Source organism: Aulonocara sp. 'chitande type north' Nkhata Bay, linkage group LG6 (genome assembly GCF_057382095.1).
Source record: "Aulonocara sp. 'chitande type north' Nkhata Bay isolate Kocher_YH1m ecotype deep benthic linkage group LG6, A_spYH_male_GT1.1, whole genome shotgun sequence".
Lineage (NCBI taxonomy): Eukaryota > Metazoa > Chordata > Actinopteri > Cichliformes > Cichlidae > Aulonocara > Aulonocara sp. 'chitande type north' Nkhata Bay.
Genome location: NC_141349.1, coordinates 7,736,345 through 7,755,394, shown reverse-complemented (window position 1 = coordinate 7,755,394; position 19,050 = coordinate 7,736,345). Strand labels below are relative to the sequence as shown.

The 19,050-nt window shown below is 39.5% G+C and overlaps 1 protein-coding gene across 4 annotated transcripts; it reads right to left on the bottom strand.

Annotated features, from left to right (window-relative positions):
- Positions 1-3,438: 3,438 nt before the first annotated feature.
- LOC147327177 (sialoadhesin-like) lies at positions 3,439-18,389 on the bottom strand. Of its 4 annotated transcripts, none has more exons than XM_086294812.1 (13): positions 17,922-18,389; positions 16,788-16,888; positions 16,317-16,534; positions 16,028-16,229; positions 14,777-15,133; positions 14,436-14,657; positions 13,809-14,159; positions 13,475-13,708; positions 13,031-13,291; positions 12,493-12,753; positions 7,342-7,423; positions 7,202-7,262; positions 3,439-7,124 (listed from the first exon to the last, which is right to left on the bottom strand). In XM_086294812.1, exons 4-13 carry the CDS (start codon positions 16,113-16,115, stop codon positions 6,981-6,983), a joined length of 2,061 nt encoding a protein of 686 aa, XP_086150938.1. In that variant the 5' UTR covers positions 16,116-16,229; positions 16,317-16,534; positions 16,788-16,888; positions 17,922-18,389; the 3' UTR covers positions 3,439-6,980. The 4 variants fall into 4 exon arrangements, with proteins under 4 accessions (XP_086150938.1, XP_086150937.1, XP_086150936.1 ...); XM_086294811.1 differs by having other exon boundaries at positions 16,317-16,527; XM_086294810.1 differs by having other exon boundaries at positions 16,317-16,888.
- Between the last annotated feature and the right edge of the window lie 661 nt (positions 18,390-19,050).

Here is a 19,050-nt window from a genome sequence, read left to right as displayed (position 1 = left end):
GTCACGTTTACTGTCTAAGGACAGCACTCTCTGCTTATGAGCAACACCCCGCCAAAAAAAACCCCAAAAAAACCAGGGGAAGTTTTAGGAGAAAGAGAGAGAGAGCAGAAAAAGAGAGAGAGCGAGTTTTGCGCAGCGGTCCCCAACCTTTTTTGCACCACGGACCGGTTTATGCCCGACGATATTTTCACAGACCGGCCTTTAAGGTGTCGCGGAGAAATACAACAAAATAAAACTAGTACTGGTACCGAAAATTTTTTTTTATTCATAACACACGTGAAAAGACCCAGGAAAACCGAGTTAACGATAAAAACGATAACAAAATAACGCTGAAAACCGATAAAAACCCTGAAAACCAGACATTTCACACCTGAGCCTCAACTCTCGCGGCCCGGTACCAAACAACTCACGGACCGGTACCGGTCCGAGGCCCAGGGGTTGGGGACCGCTGGTTCAGCGTGTTTGGAGTGTGTAGTTGTGTGAATGCCTCACAGGCATGGAAAATGAATGGAAAACTTCCAAAATTCTGCTAAAACTTGCTTGATTTTGAAACTTAACTACATCCTTATACTTTCACGTAGAAACTCCATTCAAACTTTAAAACATTCTCAGATTATTGGGCTATTCATGTATGTATGATTCAGCTTTTTCATATCTGTTACCATTTTAATTTAATGCCTCTTTAAGTTTTCAGTTGCAGCTTTGTGATTTTTCAGAAAATACATGCGTTGTTATGGTTGCTGTGCAATTAACTCAGAGTGGACACTTGAGCTTTTTGAATTTTCTCTTCATGTCCCAGCAACTTCTTACTACTCGCTCAATTTCCACTCAACCCCCACAAATTATACATCAAAACGTAGGTATTTTTGCTGGCTTTCAGAAAATGTCAACACAAACTCTGAAAACTCTCCATAGACAGTCAATGGAGAGTTTGTTCAAAATCACCGCTGGATTTCTCTAATGAGACACATTTTCAAATTGTCATATCTGCTTAACAAAGCAAAGTTGAGACATGAGGCTTGTGCCAATATATCTTCAGACACTCCTGACGCTCACAATTCAAGAATTTGTTTCTCATCTGTTACCGTTTGGTCATGAATTACATTTTTTTGAGGGTAGGAAATTTGTCTCTCGCTCAGATTTCTTCAGATTTCAAACTCTGTAAATGAGGCACTTTTTTCTCTCGTCATATCTTTTTGATGGATTTCAACAGAGCCCTGAAAATTTCCATGACTGTTCACCAACCCCTGCTGTTTCTTACGGTGAAAGAATGATTTTGATGCTGATATAGATTTCGATTTACAAAATGTTGTTTGAGGGCAAGTCAAGGCAGTTTTTGCTTCGCCTCTACTTAGTTACAGTGTATTACAAGTCATATATCTTCAATAATTTATACTTTATTTATGAATTATGAACACCTGAAGATTCCCCCATCCCTTCTGAACAAAACGGTGTCAGAATGACCGTTCTAGCCCCTACGGTTAGGAAATTATGGCCATTTGTTCGAGAGAAATCCTGAATGTCAGAAATACACTGAAGAAAACTCATACCTCTCTCTGTGTCTGTGTAAGAGCCATTTCGTTCGCGACCGACACATCATTAGTGGGTGGTAGACTTGTTTAGTTTTGCTCTCTCTGATGATCTGTTCCTCATGTAAATTAGTGCCTTTTATTATTGTCTGCAGTAAGGCCGCCAGCCTGTGTGATTTCTCTAAGGGAAGAAAGAATCTCAAACTACGGGTGATCGTGGCTCAAGAGCTGGGAATTCGCCTTGTAATTGGAAGGTTGCCGGTTCGAGCCCCGGCTTGGACAGTCTCGGTCGTTGTGTCCTTGGGCAAGACGCTTCACCCGTTGCCTACTGGTGGTGGTCAGAAGGCCCGGTGGCGCCAGTGTCCGGCAGCCTCGTCTCTGTCAGTGCACCCCAGGGTGGCTGTGGCTACAATGTAGCTTGCCATCACCAGTGTGTGAATGTGAGTGTGAATGTATGGATGACTGGATATGTAAAGCGCTTTGGGGTCCTTAGGGACTAGTAAAGCGCTATATAAATACAGGCCATTTACCATTTACACTCTGCTTCTCTCTGTCATGCCCGGTCCAACACTTGAGCCCTACAGCTATTGTTTGCTAAAACTTGACAGCAGCTAAATCAAGCAGAATGGTTCAAATACTCGTTACACATATATGTTAACAGTCACCAGAGGGTTTATAATATGTGTGTGTGTGCACGCGCGCGCATTTCCTCCTTCCATAGTAATAATATTCATTATAAAGTAAAAATGGGGACATCACAGGGATTCTGGGTTTGTGACTCAGGTGTATAAATCTTGATGTATGTTGAAAAGTGAACAGATTGTTGAGATTTCAATCAGTCCTTACTTGGGGAATGTGGAGAGAGGGTGATGGGGGGAGCAGCTCGCCAGGGTTGGAGCCATCAGTGGGTCGCCATGTTGGTGAGTCTGAGAGGTGAATATTGAAACATTTCTTTCCAGATATAGACTGGCTTGATGATGAGTAAGTTTTGTATATAGTGAACTCTTCAGCCACAGAGCCATAGAGGAGTCTGGTTACTGTTCTGCGATTGACGACAGTCTCTTATATTTGTTTTATGTGCATTACAGATTCTCTACTGGTGGAATATGTTTTATATGTGGAGGTTGCTATGTGTACTTTGCTAAAACCTGTGAATGGAGCGCAAACTTTGTGTTACGTTGTCCAGGGAATATCCATGTATTAATTTGGTGATGTAGAAAATATATAAAGTCTTTCTATACTTGATTCTAATCTGCTGCTGCGTCTCTTACATTGCAAGACAGAACACATAAATACAATAAACTTATCTTTTATCTGTAACAGACTAAAAAAAATTTCCACATCTCCTTTATTTGGCTGTGGGATGGGAAGCTGTAATATTTAAATAGATCCAATTTAAAATTTTCTAGCAAAATCTGGCTAGCACTACAGAAGAGGAAGCAAGAAGGGAGTGACGGTTTTCTAAATGTCATATTCTTTGAGTAAAGAAGTTGCTTCAGTACGTCAGCTTTTACTGGAATATTTACTGGATCCTATGACATCTCCAGAATTCTGGTAACTTACAATCTGGAGAGTTCCCCATGATCAAGCTGTCAGGCTGAAATGTAGCCCTTTGCTGTACTCCTTGAAGCTATGGCCTCCCTTGGGTGCTGGGTCAATGGGATGGGATGACAGCCGGTCTGCCACTGAGTGGGATCGTCCTCCACCTGTCTCACGTCTTTTAATGCATGGGTCTGCAACAATTCACGGAGTAATTTGAATAATTCGATTATAAAAAATTCTCAACAGAAGTTGTTTGTTCATCTTATCTTAGTTTAACACGCAGCTCTGTAGATTCAAGAGATTCAAGATTCAAAGTGTTTATTGTCATGTATTCAAAGAAAAAAAGGGATTTCTCTGTGCAATGAAATTCTTTCTTTGCTGTGCCCACAGAGATGCCAATTAATATATACAATAGAAATAGAACATATAAAATACAAATAGTACAAATAAATAAATGAAGACAAAACGAAGACAATATTAAAGTGTGAAACAGAGATGTGTGCAAAAGAACTATGACCTCAATATGTTGGCTTAGTATGCAGGATGACCTGATGTGCAAAAAATTATTATTACTGTTCAAAAATAAGTCCGCTGTTCAGGAGTGCACTGATGTGATAAACTCCAGAGTAGGAGTGCTGTAGCAGTACCTGCAGCAAACAGTGGTGAGTTTAAAGGAGGGCTTGGGGTGTATTAGACCATATTCATTTCAAACATTTTTTAGATTGAAAGTAAAATAATGTAAAATAGTGTGCTATATAAATTGTGTTAATATTTTTTTTGTTTGCTTGCTTTTCTTCATTGCAGCCACCAGATACTCCTTTAAAGGGTTACAGGCACAAACTCCTTTATTTACTTGTACACTTAAACCTGCAGACACACACATTCACAAAAACTCATAAAAATGAGAACATGCCTAATCTACCTCATTAATGTCAGAAAGCTGTCTAAGAAGATAAATGTACATTTTTATGTCTTAGTTTAGATTGCAATGACTTTGATCTTTGATTTTTTTGCTTTAAAAATGGTTTTCTTTAAAAAAAATTGATATGGTTGGTATTAAATTACCTAAAGGGGTTTAGTTGTTGTTGTTGTTGTTGTTTTTGACAACCATTATATCCAGTTAAAATTTAAAACATTGCAATGTCTGAAATGGAAGTCAATGAGCAATTCATTTTAAAAGACTCTCTTTTTTTATTATTGCTCATTAATAAGACATAAGTATTTCTTATCTGAACAATCGATATCTGCAGCCCTACATAGCACTAGCTTAGCACTCACCTACATAAAGACAATTATACTTACAAATGACACAACAGGATCCACTATAGGTGCTAGTGGAAGGCTGGAATGGTACTGGGGAGCCATATCAGATGTAGGGTTGCCTGGCAGTAATGTCTTTGGTCTCCTCACCTCACTACCCTGCCTGCCTTCCATTTGTTTACACATTAGGTGGGGCTCACAATCATGAGACTGATTTATTAAAAACAAAAATCCAATCAGACAGCTAGAAAGTAATTGCTCTCCGAACAGGACATTGGGGATCATACCTATGTACTGAAATGATTTGTATGTATTACTCATTATATATGACAGGGGAAGAAAAAAAAGCATGGTTTCTAGTTAAGTAGTGGTCATGTGACCTGTGGGCTAGCCTGGTTAGGGGGGATTTGGGGCAAGGTCTGTGTTTACTGTGGAATTAAATCAGACCTTAAGGTGTTTGTTATCAATATACAAACAAGTTTATTTATTTTGAATGGCCAAATTCTTTAAAGGATTTTTCACTCAGGGAGAGAGAGTACTGAGAGATGAAACTCAAAGCTGCAAGCTAACACTAGAGGGCAGTAAAACAAAAGAAAGAAAGAAAAAAATCAGGAACACTTTAAGAGTTTCCTCTCTTGAGACACTTTGCCTGGTCTTTCTTGCAGCCACCTTTAGTAGCTGTTTCTTTGTGGGTCTCTCTGACTTCAGTTTTGTCTTCTGTAACTGAAAAGGATGCTCCTAGGTGTTAAGATCAGCTGGTGACTTTGCCATTGATGAATACTGAGAAACTCTCCTGTTGGTTTTGTAATATGCTTTGATTCATTATCTATTTGCAATCTGAAGGACCATCCAATTGGTTTTGCAGCATTTGGCTGAATCTGAGAAGAGAGTGTATACCTGTACTCAGAATTCAGTCTGCTGCTTATATCCACAGTCACATCATCAACACTGGCAGCCACACATACCATAATAATTCCTCCACCATGTTTGGTGAAGTTATTTTTTCTTATCCAAACATGGGTCTATTTTTGTCTATGAAGAAAGCTAGCTGTACAAATGCATTTAGTGTTGTCTTTATGATAAATCCCAACATGTGTGGATTTATTGTGAGACTCGTGTATCTCACTAATTAGTGATTGTGTCTTTTTGTAACCTGAAGTTCTGTCACTTTAATAATGTATGTTGTTTATGTTTCAAGGCATTTTTTGGTGCTTTGTGTTGGTGGTTTTGACAGCGTTCATTTGCACAGAACACAAAATATAGCAGTAAATTTAGAAATAAATGTAGCTAAATGATTTTAGTAATTTGTCTTCTACTGTATGGGACTATCATGACACAAAGAGTTCAGTTAAAGATGTACCTATGAACTCTCTCTTTGCCCTTTGACCCAGTTTGTGACAATACATAAGGGAGTTTTTACAGAGAATTTGTTGTGAATATTTCTGTTAATCACTATAATTTATATTTTTTTGTAAGGAATTTAATGTTATTTTTGTAATTTTCTTTCAAAACAAACACATTTCACCATTTTACCTAGATCCAGACAGTGTACTCTGTTTGGATCTGTTATATCAAATAGCCAGTCAGCATTAACATGACATAAGCTGACATTATACAATTTTATTGATGCAAAAAAAGTACCACGGAAAATTAAAGTCACATAGAAGTTGAGGTGTAGCAGAATAATGTTTTATAAACCATATATATCACTGTGAGACATCAGAGTAATGAAGTGCTATTGAAAAATCAGGTGTTATTTAATGATTTGTTAAAAAAGTTAATCGTTTTAAAAAGTCAATTTCTTTGTGCAGTTTGAAATAAATGTGATTATGATAATAATACATCAGGATATCAAACATCAGAAAACAGACTATGATAATCATGTTTGATCACATACGTGTATTTTTCTACAAGTGATGAGGAAAGAAAAAGAGCAGCAAAAGATTATTTTGGTTTGTGAAAATGAAACTAGCTCCAGTAGCCACCATGCTGGCTAAATTGTGATGCTCACTGAGTGAACAGACCAAACCTCCCATGATGCAGCTTCTTTCTGCTAATGGGAATTATGGCTTTGTTGACCACATCTTGTTGACTGCAGGGTGCAGTCTGGATGGATCCTCTTCATCAATGGCTTTTGGTTCATAGACAGAAATTAGTTGATTCTGAGTATGTAGCATGAAATTATATTATGATGGTGAAAAAAAACAAGCTTAAAAACAAAAGAAGAACGCTAAAGCAGGCAATGCATTTCCCAGATATTCATTTGAATCTTCTAGCGAGGCTCATCGTATTATGTGAGGAGCTGCTCACCACAGGGCTGTACTTTTTAAATTTAATTTAACAGCGGTGTAACACAGTAAACTCAAAAAAGTGAAAGTAGGTGGTTTTTATATTAACAAGAGTCAAACTTGTAATTAAAAATATTATTTTATGTTTCTGCGGTGAGCGTAATTAAATCATGTACGATCTGCATGAAGTTCAACAACTTAAAGACATTTATTCTCGTTGAGATGATGTGATACAATCACATGTGTGTAGGAAGACTGATTAGTTGCCTGGACTCTTTCATTCAAATTATTATTATTATTATTATTATTATTATTATTATTATTATTATTATTATTATTATTATTAAATAGTTTTCAGTTTTTAAGTGTAACTTTCTGTTCCTCCAGGTGTCTGTGGGGCTGAACTGGTGTTGCTGTAGAGAGGATCTGCCTGGTTTTTAGAGAAGTGGATGCTGGCATACTGAAGATCATCCTGTTCCTGTGGCTCCTCCTGATCAGAGAGACACTGCATAGAAAAAAAGATCTTAGATTAGAATGGTGAATGATGATTTTTTTTTACTGCATTTATATTTCTGGTTTCACCTGTTCTTTGTTGTCTGCTCTGCCTTCAGTCTTGGATGATTCCTTGGAATTCCTCTTTTTTCTGAGGAGTGAAATGATAATGAACAAAAGAACAACACAATGACTGAAAAGTAAAAGTTTAATGCAACAGATCTGCTCACCGAATCCAAAGGAAGACAGGGAGGAATGTGACGGACAGGAGAACAGCAGCAGTTACTCCAGCAGCTTTTATTTTCTTTGCTCCTGATCAAGATCAAAGTAAAGCACTAATAGTTAATTGAGTATTCCATAACGTTCGACCTGTGTATGGCCTGAACAGTGTTGGAGTTTTAGGCTACAGAAGCCAAGTTCTTCTCCAGTGAAAAATAAAAATAGAAATCTATTTAAACACACCAGAGTAACGTGACCTCACTCTGTTAATCTCAAACAGTGTTTTATCATAAAGTTTCTCTCATGTCAGTTTCGTCTTGATGCATTCTTTTTTTTTTTTTTTTTTTTTTTTTTTTTGGCCTGTCCCGTTTGGCTCTTTTGCCCTCAGAATTGTTGTCTAAAGGCAAAGAAAGATGCCCAACGGATTTACTTTACCAAACTGACCATCCCAGCCTTGCCGTAATGGTCCATTTGATTCACCTTTTATTGTTTATTTTATTTTCACTTACTGAATACGGGACAGACTTGACTGGGGGAAAGAAGGGGAGAAAGAAAGAGGGAAAGAGAAACAGCTGAGAAGAGGGACGGGGGAGAAGGGCAAAAAACATAAACCAACAGAATGGGCAGAGAAAAAAAAATGCATATATCAATCACCTGGGTCACCTGCTGAGAAAGAAAAAAGAAAGCAAGCAGAAGAGAACAAGAGTAATAGAATAAACAACATCACAATGATATATGGGAATATGACAGTAAATACTAAATATTAAACATTATTGTGCAGCACATAAGATCAACAGAACACAGTGTGCTTTGAGGTAGGAGCCAAAAAGGGTGTAGTTTGTGGGTGTGATCACCCGTGTGTACACCTGTGAGCATGGACGCGCTTGTTTTTTGTTTTTTAAAAGGTTCCTTCATGTAATAATCTGCTAGAGGGTGTGGGGGGGCCACAGCCCCGTCCTCCAGGGCATGAAGCAGGTGTGGAGGAGATCAAAACTCCAGACATCCAGAGGCCCCCAGAACACAAGAGACCAAGGAAGACCAACAGAGGGGCAGCTGCGCCACTGTCCCGGAAAGAGCTGAGGAGAGTCCCAGATGAGGGCTCACTCAGCAGCCGCGGAGCAGAAGCCAGGGGGAGTTGCAGTGACGCGCCCGTGAGCTCCGCCGGCAGCCAGCCGCGCCTGAGTGACCGAGCCCCAGGCCGAGAGGCCGGGGGCACCCCACCTCCGAAGGTCTTGATGCATTCTTAATCACCCAGGAAAGTAAATCTCCAAAAGTTGATTCTGTTAATCTGGACGTAGCGTTTTGTGGGAGAAATGTTTCGTCACTCATCCAGGTGACTTCTTCAGTCTCAGCTGACTGCAGGTTTCCCCAATCTTATAAACAGTACATTTGCATAATGACTGAAACCAGCCCACTGAAGGAACAATGGGCTGGGAGGTCAGTTCCTTAATCTTAATTATGTAAATTAAGATTTGCAGCTCTGTACACCACATCCAGAACACCCTGGATTGTGTTGAGAAGGTGAGAGATGTCATTAATCGGAATCGGAAGGTTGCCGGTTCGAGCCCCGGCTTGGACAGTCTCGGTCGTTGTGTCCTTGGGCAAGACACTTCACCCGTTGCCTACTGGTGGTGGTCAGAGGGCCCGGTGGCGCCAGTGTCCGGCAGCCTCGCCTCTGTCAGTGCGCCCCAGGGTGGCTGTGGCTACATTGTAGCTTGCCATCACCAGTGTGTGAATGTGTGTGTGAATGGGTGGATGACAGGTTGTGTAAAGCGCTTTGGGGTCCTTAGGGACTAGAAAAGCGCTATACAAATACAGGCCATTTACCATTATGAGGCAGATGAAACCATGGTTTCTGACACATTTGGGCCTGTTGCTAACTACCTTACTGATACTGCCAGGAATCTTGGAGTTTTCATGGATAGTTCCTTCAAACTTGACAAACAGGTCTCTACTGTGGTAAAAACTAGCTTTCATCAACTACGCCTAATCTCTAAGGCTAAACCCTACATACCACACAAAGATATGGAGAAACTCATTCATGCTTTCATTATGTCAAGACTGGACTATTGTAACTCACTTTACTTGGGTCTACAATCTTCTCTTCTGCAGCGTCTGCAGCTGGTCCAGAATGCCGCAGCACGTCTCTTGACCGGCACTAGAAAGTTTGACTCTATCACCCCTGTTCTGAAAAATTTACACTGGCTTCCTATCAAATATCGAATTGATTTTAAAACTCTATTGTTTACTTATAAAATTTTGAACAATATGGCACCTGACTACTTAGCTGATCTCCTCTGTCTGTACAGCCCTCAGAGAGCACTAAGATCATCGGGCCAACTGCTCTTGGTGCAACCTAGGTCTCGGCTGAAGACCAGAGGAGACCGTGCCTTTGCCGTTGCTGCACCCAGGCTATGGAATACTCTCCCTCTTCATATTCGCGCGTCAGATTCCATTCAGTCTTTTAAATCACGTTTAAAAAGGTATTTGTTTGATCTGGCATTTAAGGCGAATTAGGGTAATTTACATCTGGCTCTGTATTTAGATTATGTAATTATCTTATATTTTATATATTTGTAATTTATATTTTATTGTGATTTTATTTGTACTGCGATTTTAATGGAAAGCACTTTGGTGTACTTCGGTCTTAAAAATGTGCTATATAAATAAATTTTGATTTTGATTGATTGATGGTCTCTTACGACATTACATCTCTCTTCACTTGCATCCCAGTCCCGGAAGCGTTGGAGGTAGTCTGTAAGAGATTACAGGATGACACCAACCTCAGCAACAGGACCCCTCTCAGCATCGACCAAGTGTGTTTGCTTTTGGAACTGTGTTTTCATGTGTGTCTTCAAGGGTCAGTTCTACAGGCAGAAACATGGGTGTACCATGGGCTCACCAGTTTCACCCATCGTGGTCAATTTGTACATGGAAGAAATGGAAAAGAGGGCTTTGCTATCCTACCCTGGAACACCACCAGGGTAGGATAGCAGATATGTGGATGGTTCAGATATGTGGATGACACCTGGGTGAAAATCAAATCTCAGGACGTACCACATTTCACGGATCACATTAACTCGGTGGACCGACACATCAAATTCACCAGGGAGGATATGAAAAGTGGCAGGTTAGCCTTCTTAGACTGTGAGATTTACATCAGTAATGGGGGACATCTAAAAGCTGACGTGTACCGTAAACCTACGCATACGGATCAGTATTTAAGGTTTGACTCTCATCATCCACTGGAGCACAAACTGAGTGTCATCAGGATGCTACAACACAGAGTGAACACCATCCCCACTAACACAGTGGCCAGCGAGGCAGAAGAACAGCACATCAAGAAGGACCTGAGTAAATCTGGTTATCCCAGCTGGACTTTTGTCAAAGCTGGGAAGGCACCTAAAAAAGCTCCAGCTGATCCAGGAGAGAAGGACAACCGCTGCCCAAGCGAAAACCTGTAGTGATCCCGTATGTGTCAGGAGTATCGGAACAGTTGAGACGCATATTGTCTAAACACCGGGTCTCTGTGGCTTTTAAATCCCAAAACACGCTGTGCCAAAAAGAATTGGTCCACCCCAAGGATCGGGTCACAAACAGATTAACATAGTGTACGCTGTTAATTTTAAGTGCCAGAAGGATTGCCAGGATTTATACATCGGGGAACCCAAACAACCTCTGGCGAACACAGAAGAGCTACCTCGTCAGGCCAGGACTCTGCAGTCTATTTACACCTACAGGCCAGTGGACACTCTTTCAAGGATGAGGATGTACACATCCTGGACAGGAAGAACGCTGGTTTGAGTGCGGAGTCAAGGAGGCCATTTACATGAAAAGGGAAAGACCATCTCTGAATTGAGGAGGGGGCCTAAGGGTTCATCTGTCAGCATCTTACACTGCTGTGATTGCAGCCATTCCCCAACTCTCTGTGAATGGTACTCATGGCCATTGATCAGTGGGCTTTGATCAGTAGGTTTTGGTCAGTGGTTGTTGATGAATGGTCATGAGAATTTGCATAATTATGATTAAGGAACTGACCTCCCAGCCCATTGTTCCTTCAGTGGGCTGGTTTCAGTCATTATGCAAATGTACTGTTTATAAGATTGAAACCTGCAGTCAGCTGAGACTGAAGAAGTCACTTGGATGAGTGACGAAACGTTTCTCCCACAAAACGCTACGTCCAGATGAACAGAATCAACTTTTAGAGGTCTCATTTCAGTTGTCTCAATGCACTTTATACTGTAAAGTAAAAACCCTACAATAAACATTCATTCTTTACAGTGGCAGCAGTTGGCTATTGTCTCTGGAAACGGGGTTAACTGGGCGCGCCCCTTATTCCACTGAAAACTGTAGCACATCTTAATTTCATAGCCTCGTCTGCATTCGATTAAAAATCACTTCAAGCTGAGTGGCCTGCAGCTTTATCTGGCTGGGTGCACATGGGCATTATGGATAAATCCCTGGTTTTTAACAGGAGGTTAAAATGTCACTGGCTCTGCTTTCAGTATTCTGAGATCAGTTACAATCTGCTTTTTGCATGGAAACAGGACTAGCATTAGCAATAAACATGGTTCTTGTCATCGTGATAGATAAGTTACAATGTTGATTCTTAGGACTCTTTAGCACATGAATAAGGAAAGCCTTGACAGCAGACAGTGGGACTCCTGCCATATTCTGTTTAACCACACAGGCAAGTTGAACAGTTACAGGTGCAGCTGGTATTTTCTTTTTAATATATTTAAATTATCTTTGTAAATCAAGTTGCAGGCCTGGTTTTCTGAACTCATTAATGATTATTTTGAGATATTTGGCCCTCACAGGACAGGCACCATACAAACATATGCTTTTAAAGATGATGATGGATTAGTGTAGATTCAAAAGAGCAAAGTTTTTAAAATCAGCTCTGGTTTAATTATCTGTAGCAACACTATGAGTCCATACAACACTGAAGGGGAAACGTCTTGGCAAAATAAATACTTGCACATGTGTACATTTAGGTAGTAATACAGTTCTATCTGTGCTGAGGTATTTTGACAGTGATCTGTTATTATAAATTCTAGTGCCATCCAATAATTAGCCATAGTGCATGAATGTAGATTGTGCCTGACTTTTTGACTGCACTCCTTTCTGAGTGTATCCAGTATGTAAATATAAATGATTACCTGGCACAATGGTCTGCTGTAAGGTGGAGTTATGACGTCCCAGCTTGTTCTGTGCTTCACAGTAATAACGCCCACTGTGTTCAGGTCTGAACTTGGTGACGGTGAAGTTCGGTCCAAATGCTTTTGGTAAATTTTCATCCTCCTTGTACCAGGTGTAGTTAGCTGCTGGGTTAGCATCACTGCTACAGGTCAGAGTGACTGAACTGCCCTCCACTATCTCAGCAGAGGGACTCACTGACACAGAGGGAAGCTTTGGAGCATCTGGAGGAGAAATAAGGACAATGACAACATGGTTGGTTATAAATATACTCAAGTCTTTGCAGGCTTCTCACAACGCTACAAAAATTATAAAAGGTAACATTCAGAAACCTTACTTATTTCCTTGTCAAACTTCCTTATATTGTAATAAACAGACATGATTGTGCAGTAAATCTGTTTTCACTCTTCATAATGATGAATTAAGTCTTATCTCTAAAGTTGATGTTAACTGTTCAACTGAGAACAAAGAATTTAAAGCTTATAAATGTATTTTACTCACATTTCACATCAATAGTCCTGCTTTCAGATCTCTTTTCTCCCAGGTCATTATCAGCTGTACAGTAATACTTTCCAGAGTCAGAGGGCAGGATGGAGCTGAAAAAATGTTGTTTTTGGTACCTGAGAGGGTTGATGACATCCTCCTTGTACCAGGTGTAGTTAGCTGCTGGGTTAGCATCACTGCTACAGGTCAGAGTGACTGAACTGCCCTCCACTATCTCAGCAGAGGGACTCACTGACACAGAGGGAAGCTTTGGAGCATCTGGAGGAGGAAACATAAGAATCACAACAAAACCAAATTTTAGAAATTTATATTCTAAAAAGAAAACATTGTAAACCTCCTAAAAGAAAGGCCTCTGACTAAAACTAACATACAGACACATTCACGTAAATAAAGAAAAATTAAATATAATTCTCTTAATGAAACAAAAAGTAGTGAACTCACACACTGTTGGAGAAGGGAATTGCTCATATCCTTTCACAGCACAGTGAAAACTGTCTGCAGAATCAAATGTGTTGAGGTGTAAATATTGTTCGTCTGATGAAAGTTTGTGTCCATTCCTGTACCAGATGTAGGAAGATTGATCAGGTAGCTGACAGTTGTTGTGACATGTCAGCTCTGTCCAGTTAGAATAAGAGTTTACTGTTGATCTCCTCACATGTACCTGGAGCTGTGGACCTGGGAGCAAACAACAGATATTATATTAAAACAACTCAACATACAGACAGCTGCAAAGCTTATAAATGTTTAAAGTTACTTCCACTGAAAATTATTTTACCTGTGACAGTCAAAGTGACTCCAGGTACACCAGAATATTTCACTCCTGGATCGTTTGTTATGAATCTGAACTTGTACTCAGCTGAGTCGCTCTCTCTCAGGTCTGTGATTCTCAGAGTGCAGTCGTTGTCTTCACACTGATACTGAACACGATCTCTGTACTCTGACTCTGTTTTCAGGTCCACAGGTTCATTATTTTCATCTCTGATGGACCAGAATTTTTTGACAACTTCTGTATTTCTTCCATTTATAGTCGATGGATATCTGAAGGTGCAGCGTATTTCTGCTGTTGATCCTTTTAGAGCACAGACCTGAGTAGAAGAGTAACTCACATCCCAGACATCCTTCACCACTGTGAGACAGAGAGAGTTGGATATTAGTCAGAGTCACAACATCCGAGGACAGAAATGAAAACGATGTGATAAGGCCTCAGCATAAGTCCATGAGAAAGTCTTCTCCCTTCAGTGACCTCAGTGTAGGATAACTATTTATGAGCTCCGACTACACAGGTTGTGTGATCAACAGAAAATACAAACCAGTGGTGTTACCCTTATGAAAACCTATAAAATCTACAGCTCATTTGCCACACGGCTCCACAACATGGCATTATGTTAAAGCATAAACTCACCCACTGAAGGAGAGTGGAAGTTCTCATATCCTCTGACAGCACAGGAAATCCTGTTTGTAGGATCCAGGTAGTTTAGATGAAGATTAGATGTTTGTCCTGTGATGATCCGTTCATTCTTGTACCAGATGTAGGAGAGATTATCAGGACAACTGCTCTCACACTTCAGATCTGCTGACTTAGAAACACCTCTGACAGCTGATCTGCTCACCTGCACCTGCAGATCTGCCCATTAGTAAATAAAGAACATTAAGCTCAGCTGACAACATTCAGATAAAACACACAAACACACTCACAGCAAACACTTGGATTTAAAATAGTAAACGAGTGGATGAACATGTTACCTGTGACTGTCAAAGTGACTCCAGGTACACCAGAATATTTCCCTCCTGGATCGTTTGTTATGAATCTGAACTTGTACTCAGCTGAGTCGCTCTCTCTCAGGTCTGAGATTCTCAGAGTGCAGTCGTTGTTTTTACACTGACACTCAACACGATCTCTGTACTCTGACTCTGTTTTCAGATCCACAGGTTCATTATTTTCGTCTCTGATGAACCAGAATTTTTTGACAACTCTTGTATTTCTTCCATTTATAGTCCATGGGTATCTGAAGGTGCAGCGTAGCTCCACTGTGGATCCTTTTACAGCACAGATCTGAGTAGAAGTGTAAGTCACTCCCCAGACATCCTGACCCAGAACGACTGTAACACAGAGCTTGTTAGAAAAAAATCAGAAAACAGACTTGGACTTATTTATATTCACTTTTATAGACCCAAATTCAATTTAGACATTTTTTTATAGAAAACAAGATACTATACAACATACACCATACTGTGCTGTGAACTACTTTAAAATCAGACTGGAACCCATCAAGAATCTCATATATCCCTGCAGAATGTTTAAGTTGACAAAGACCCACCACCTCCAAAATCTTTGAAATAAAGGTTTTAGATGAGCGTTTAAAGGTCAAAACCGGAGAGTACTGAGCTGTCATGATGTTTTTGGGGGGGTTGTTCTGTTTTGTTTTTGTTATTTTTGTTGTTGATTAAAATAAGAAAGTGCTGCACCAGAAAGATTATTGCTTTTTATGATAGACTGAATGTTGGATCCAATAATGTCCCAAATATCCGTGATTAAGTGAGATGGGACAATAGTGGGATTATTGCAATTATAATTAAAAATTATAATATAAACATTCAGCTCCTTTTCTAAAAGATTTTGCTTTATTAAAATTATATCAGAGGAGACACTTCTTTGATATAATTTCCACCAGTAAATATTGAAGTTGAAATAGTAATATAATCCAAGATAACTTCTGTGTGTATGTGTGAATGTATGGACTCAGAGAGAGAGAGATAGAATGTGTGTGTCTATACAAATAATAAGATTGTGCTAATCACTTTTCCATGATTGGTGCACATTTTAAGCTTGCAGTTTATCACCCTACATCAAGTGTACCACACTGCTACAAAGATAATATATAAAACTGTCTGTTTTAAGAACAAAATGCAGTAGAGAAACATTGTGGTTTTATAAATATTTTTCCTGTATCACTTCTGTTTGATGTTAGAATAAATACTGTAAAGTAGACTTGCCTGTTAAGCTGAGAAGGACAAGAAGTCCACAGGTTGCAGCAATTAAACTTACAGCTGTTCCTGTCATCTCTCCAAGTCCATAAAACATAACTGCTGGTTGATAATGTGTATTTGAAGTAAATGAGTCCCAGCAACACCTTTAAATACAATCCACAATGGAGCTGTCTTCAAAGAGCTGTCAAACGTGGCTTTTTCCTGAGGTCTGTAAGTAAAAGCAGAAACTGTTAAAATACACCTGACTGTACCCTCTGTATATGTGATTAATCTGAAAGAGCTTAAAGTTCAGTACCGTGTTTAAGAAGAAGCAAAGTCAAGTCTGAGGACCAAAATAAGGAACATGTTTACAATCCTGCTCTAACTCTCTCATGAGGAATGGAGAGATGAACCGGTTTTTAAGTAATGTAGTTAAGTCTTTGTTTGATGAGTCAGCCAGGAATCCAGTGGGAACCAGGCCTTGAATGGCCTCGCCCTTCAGAGGATCTCATAGCTCCAGGATAAACCTACTCACTCACACACACAGTGACCAGGTAAGGGGAGAGTAAGGCAGATATAGAAAGAGGAATGCATTGAGTGTCACTTAAATATCATGGTGCCCATTGTGGCAGACGTGTTTGCGACGTGCCCAAAACACCAACTGTATTTATTGTCTATTCGAGTGCTAATGAGTGTGGCCAATATTCAGTGCCTGTACTCAAGGGTCACGTACAGCAGAGAAACACTTTGGGATATCAGAAAAGTTCACCATGAGCTCAGTCCAGACCTTTTGAACTGCAGCTTTCTTCTGTGTTGCGATCCTACCAAATCCAGCCGGCAGGCCACAACACCCCTGGACTCAAGTACTCAGAGTGGCTGTCCACCACACTGTAAAACAAATTGTAATATAAAAGTATTTACTGTGTATTTTACAGTTTTGTACTGTTCTTCTAGAATATCATTAAATTTACATAAATCGACTGTGATTTGAAAGATTGAACTGTTAAATTCAAATGTAAAGCTATGGAAAAATATATAAAATGATTCTTATAAACTTTTTTTGCATCAAATAATAATAATTATTATTGTTATTTAGGGTGATCGTGGCTCAAGAGTTGGCAGTTCGCCTTGTAATCAGAAGGTTGCCGATTCGAGCCCCGGCTCGGACACTCTCAGTCGTTGTGTCCTTGGGCAAGACACTTCACCTACCACCTACTGGTGAAGGCCAGAGGGGAATTATAAAGTGGAATTGTAAAGCGCTTTGAGGGTCTCAAAGAGCGCTATATGAGTGCAATCCATTATTATTTAAACCAACTGTTAACTGTATATTTCTGTACATTTAAGTATTAACTCAGCAGCCAAACAGTCTGTCCTCAGCAAAGATGGGCAGTAACGAAATCCGATTACTTTTTTCAAGTAACGAGTAAAGTAAAGGATTACTATTGCAAAAACGGTAGATGACCGTTACTTTCCCATAGGAACGCTGCGTTACTGCGTTACTAAAACCGTGATTTTTTTTGCGAGAATGTCTCATGACAGTGATGTAAGTGTAGCAGATGTGAAATGGTCGACTGCGTTGTGACAACAGACACGGACTGGCTGGAAACAGGGTTTATTCCAGTGTGGAGTCCGTACAGCTCTGCTTGCATCATATAAAAGAAAATACAACTTATCAAAATAATAATTTTCACAACCGCCACTTCAAAATCAAATATTACAGTGGGGTAAAACAGAGACAATTTTGGAATCACTAACAATAACGTATAACATTCAAATTCCCATTAAAATAGGTCAATTGCATAATACATATTCAAACAACTTTTTAACTCTTCCCAACATGGCTGAAGATACTGCTCAGAGCACAGCCTCGGGACATGAGCTCATTATACACATAAAACAAAAACTACACATTTACACATACCTATAAAACAGAGTGCAGCAGCAAAATCAGTGTCACACAGCGGCAGCAGGCTTCTCCTCACCCTGTTTAACACAAGTCAGTTCCACACAAACGGATGATACAACAGATAAAGCGCAGTTCCAAATATCATTTTTCTCACTCAAAGCGATTGAAAACACTTTGAGAGCTTTTAACCCTAGGAGCCAATACTTAACAAAGACAAATACACCGAATTTTTATGGATAATTTAGTACAGGGAGAAGAGCTACAGAAAGCGTGCCTCACCAGTGTGGAGTCCGTACAGCTCTGTACGGTGGCTGGGAAGTGCAAAGCGCAACAAATTAAAAAACGGCCACAAATTAAAAATCCACAACAAATAAAAAAACGGCAACAAATTAAAAATCCACAACAAATTAAAAAACCGCAACAAATTAAAAAACGGCAACAAATTAAAAAACCACAACAAATTAAAAAAACGCAACAAATTAAAAATCCACAACAAATTAAAAAACCGCAACAAATTAAAAAACCGCAACAAATTAAAAATCCACAACAAATTAAAAAACCGCAACAAATTAAAAATCCACAACAAATTAAAAATCCACAACAAATTAAAAAACCGCAACAAATTAAAAAACCACAACAAATTAAAAATCCACAACAAATTAAAAAACCGCAACAAATTAAAAATCCACAACAAATTAAAAAACCGCAACAAATTAAAAAACCGCAACAAATTAAAAATCCACAACAAATTAAAAATCCACAACAAATTAAAAAACCGCAACAAATTAAAAAACCTCAACAAATTAAAAATCCACAACAAATTAAAAAACCGCAACAAATTAAAAATCCACAACAAATTAAAAAACCGCAACAAATTAAAAAACCGCAACAAATTAAAAATCCACAACAAATTAAAAAACCGCAACAAATTAAAAATCCTTGACGGAAAGGGATTGTCTGAAATACCGGAAGTGGAGAGTGATGTCACGAGAGGGGGCGTGGCCAGGATTTTTGGTTGAGGCGCCATGTTTCTGGGCCGAACAAAGCGCTAGCGAAAGAGGAGCGAAAGTACACGGATAACACCAGCTATGGTTCGTACTTGCTGTGCAGTCGGTTGTAAAGTTAGATCGCACGACCGGCAAGG

What these genes read in the sequence shown, in the direction of transcription:
- LOC147327177 (XM_086294810.1), bottom strand. Translation starts at nt 16,115, where the DNA reads ATGTTTTATGGACTTGGAGAGATGACAGGAACAGCTGTAAGTTTAATT. An exon ending in AGTCACTTTGACAGTCACAG is followed by an intron (nt 14,658 to 14,776) that starts GTAACATGTTCA and finishes ACTAATGGGCAG; the next exon opens with ATCTGCAGGTGCAGGTGAGC. An exon ending in GAGCAGACAACAAAGAACAG is followed by an intron (nt 7,125 to 7,201) that starts GTGAAACCAGAA and finishes TTTTCTATGCAG; the next exon opens with TGTCTCTCTGATCAGGAGGA.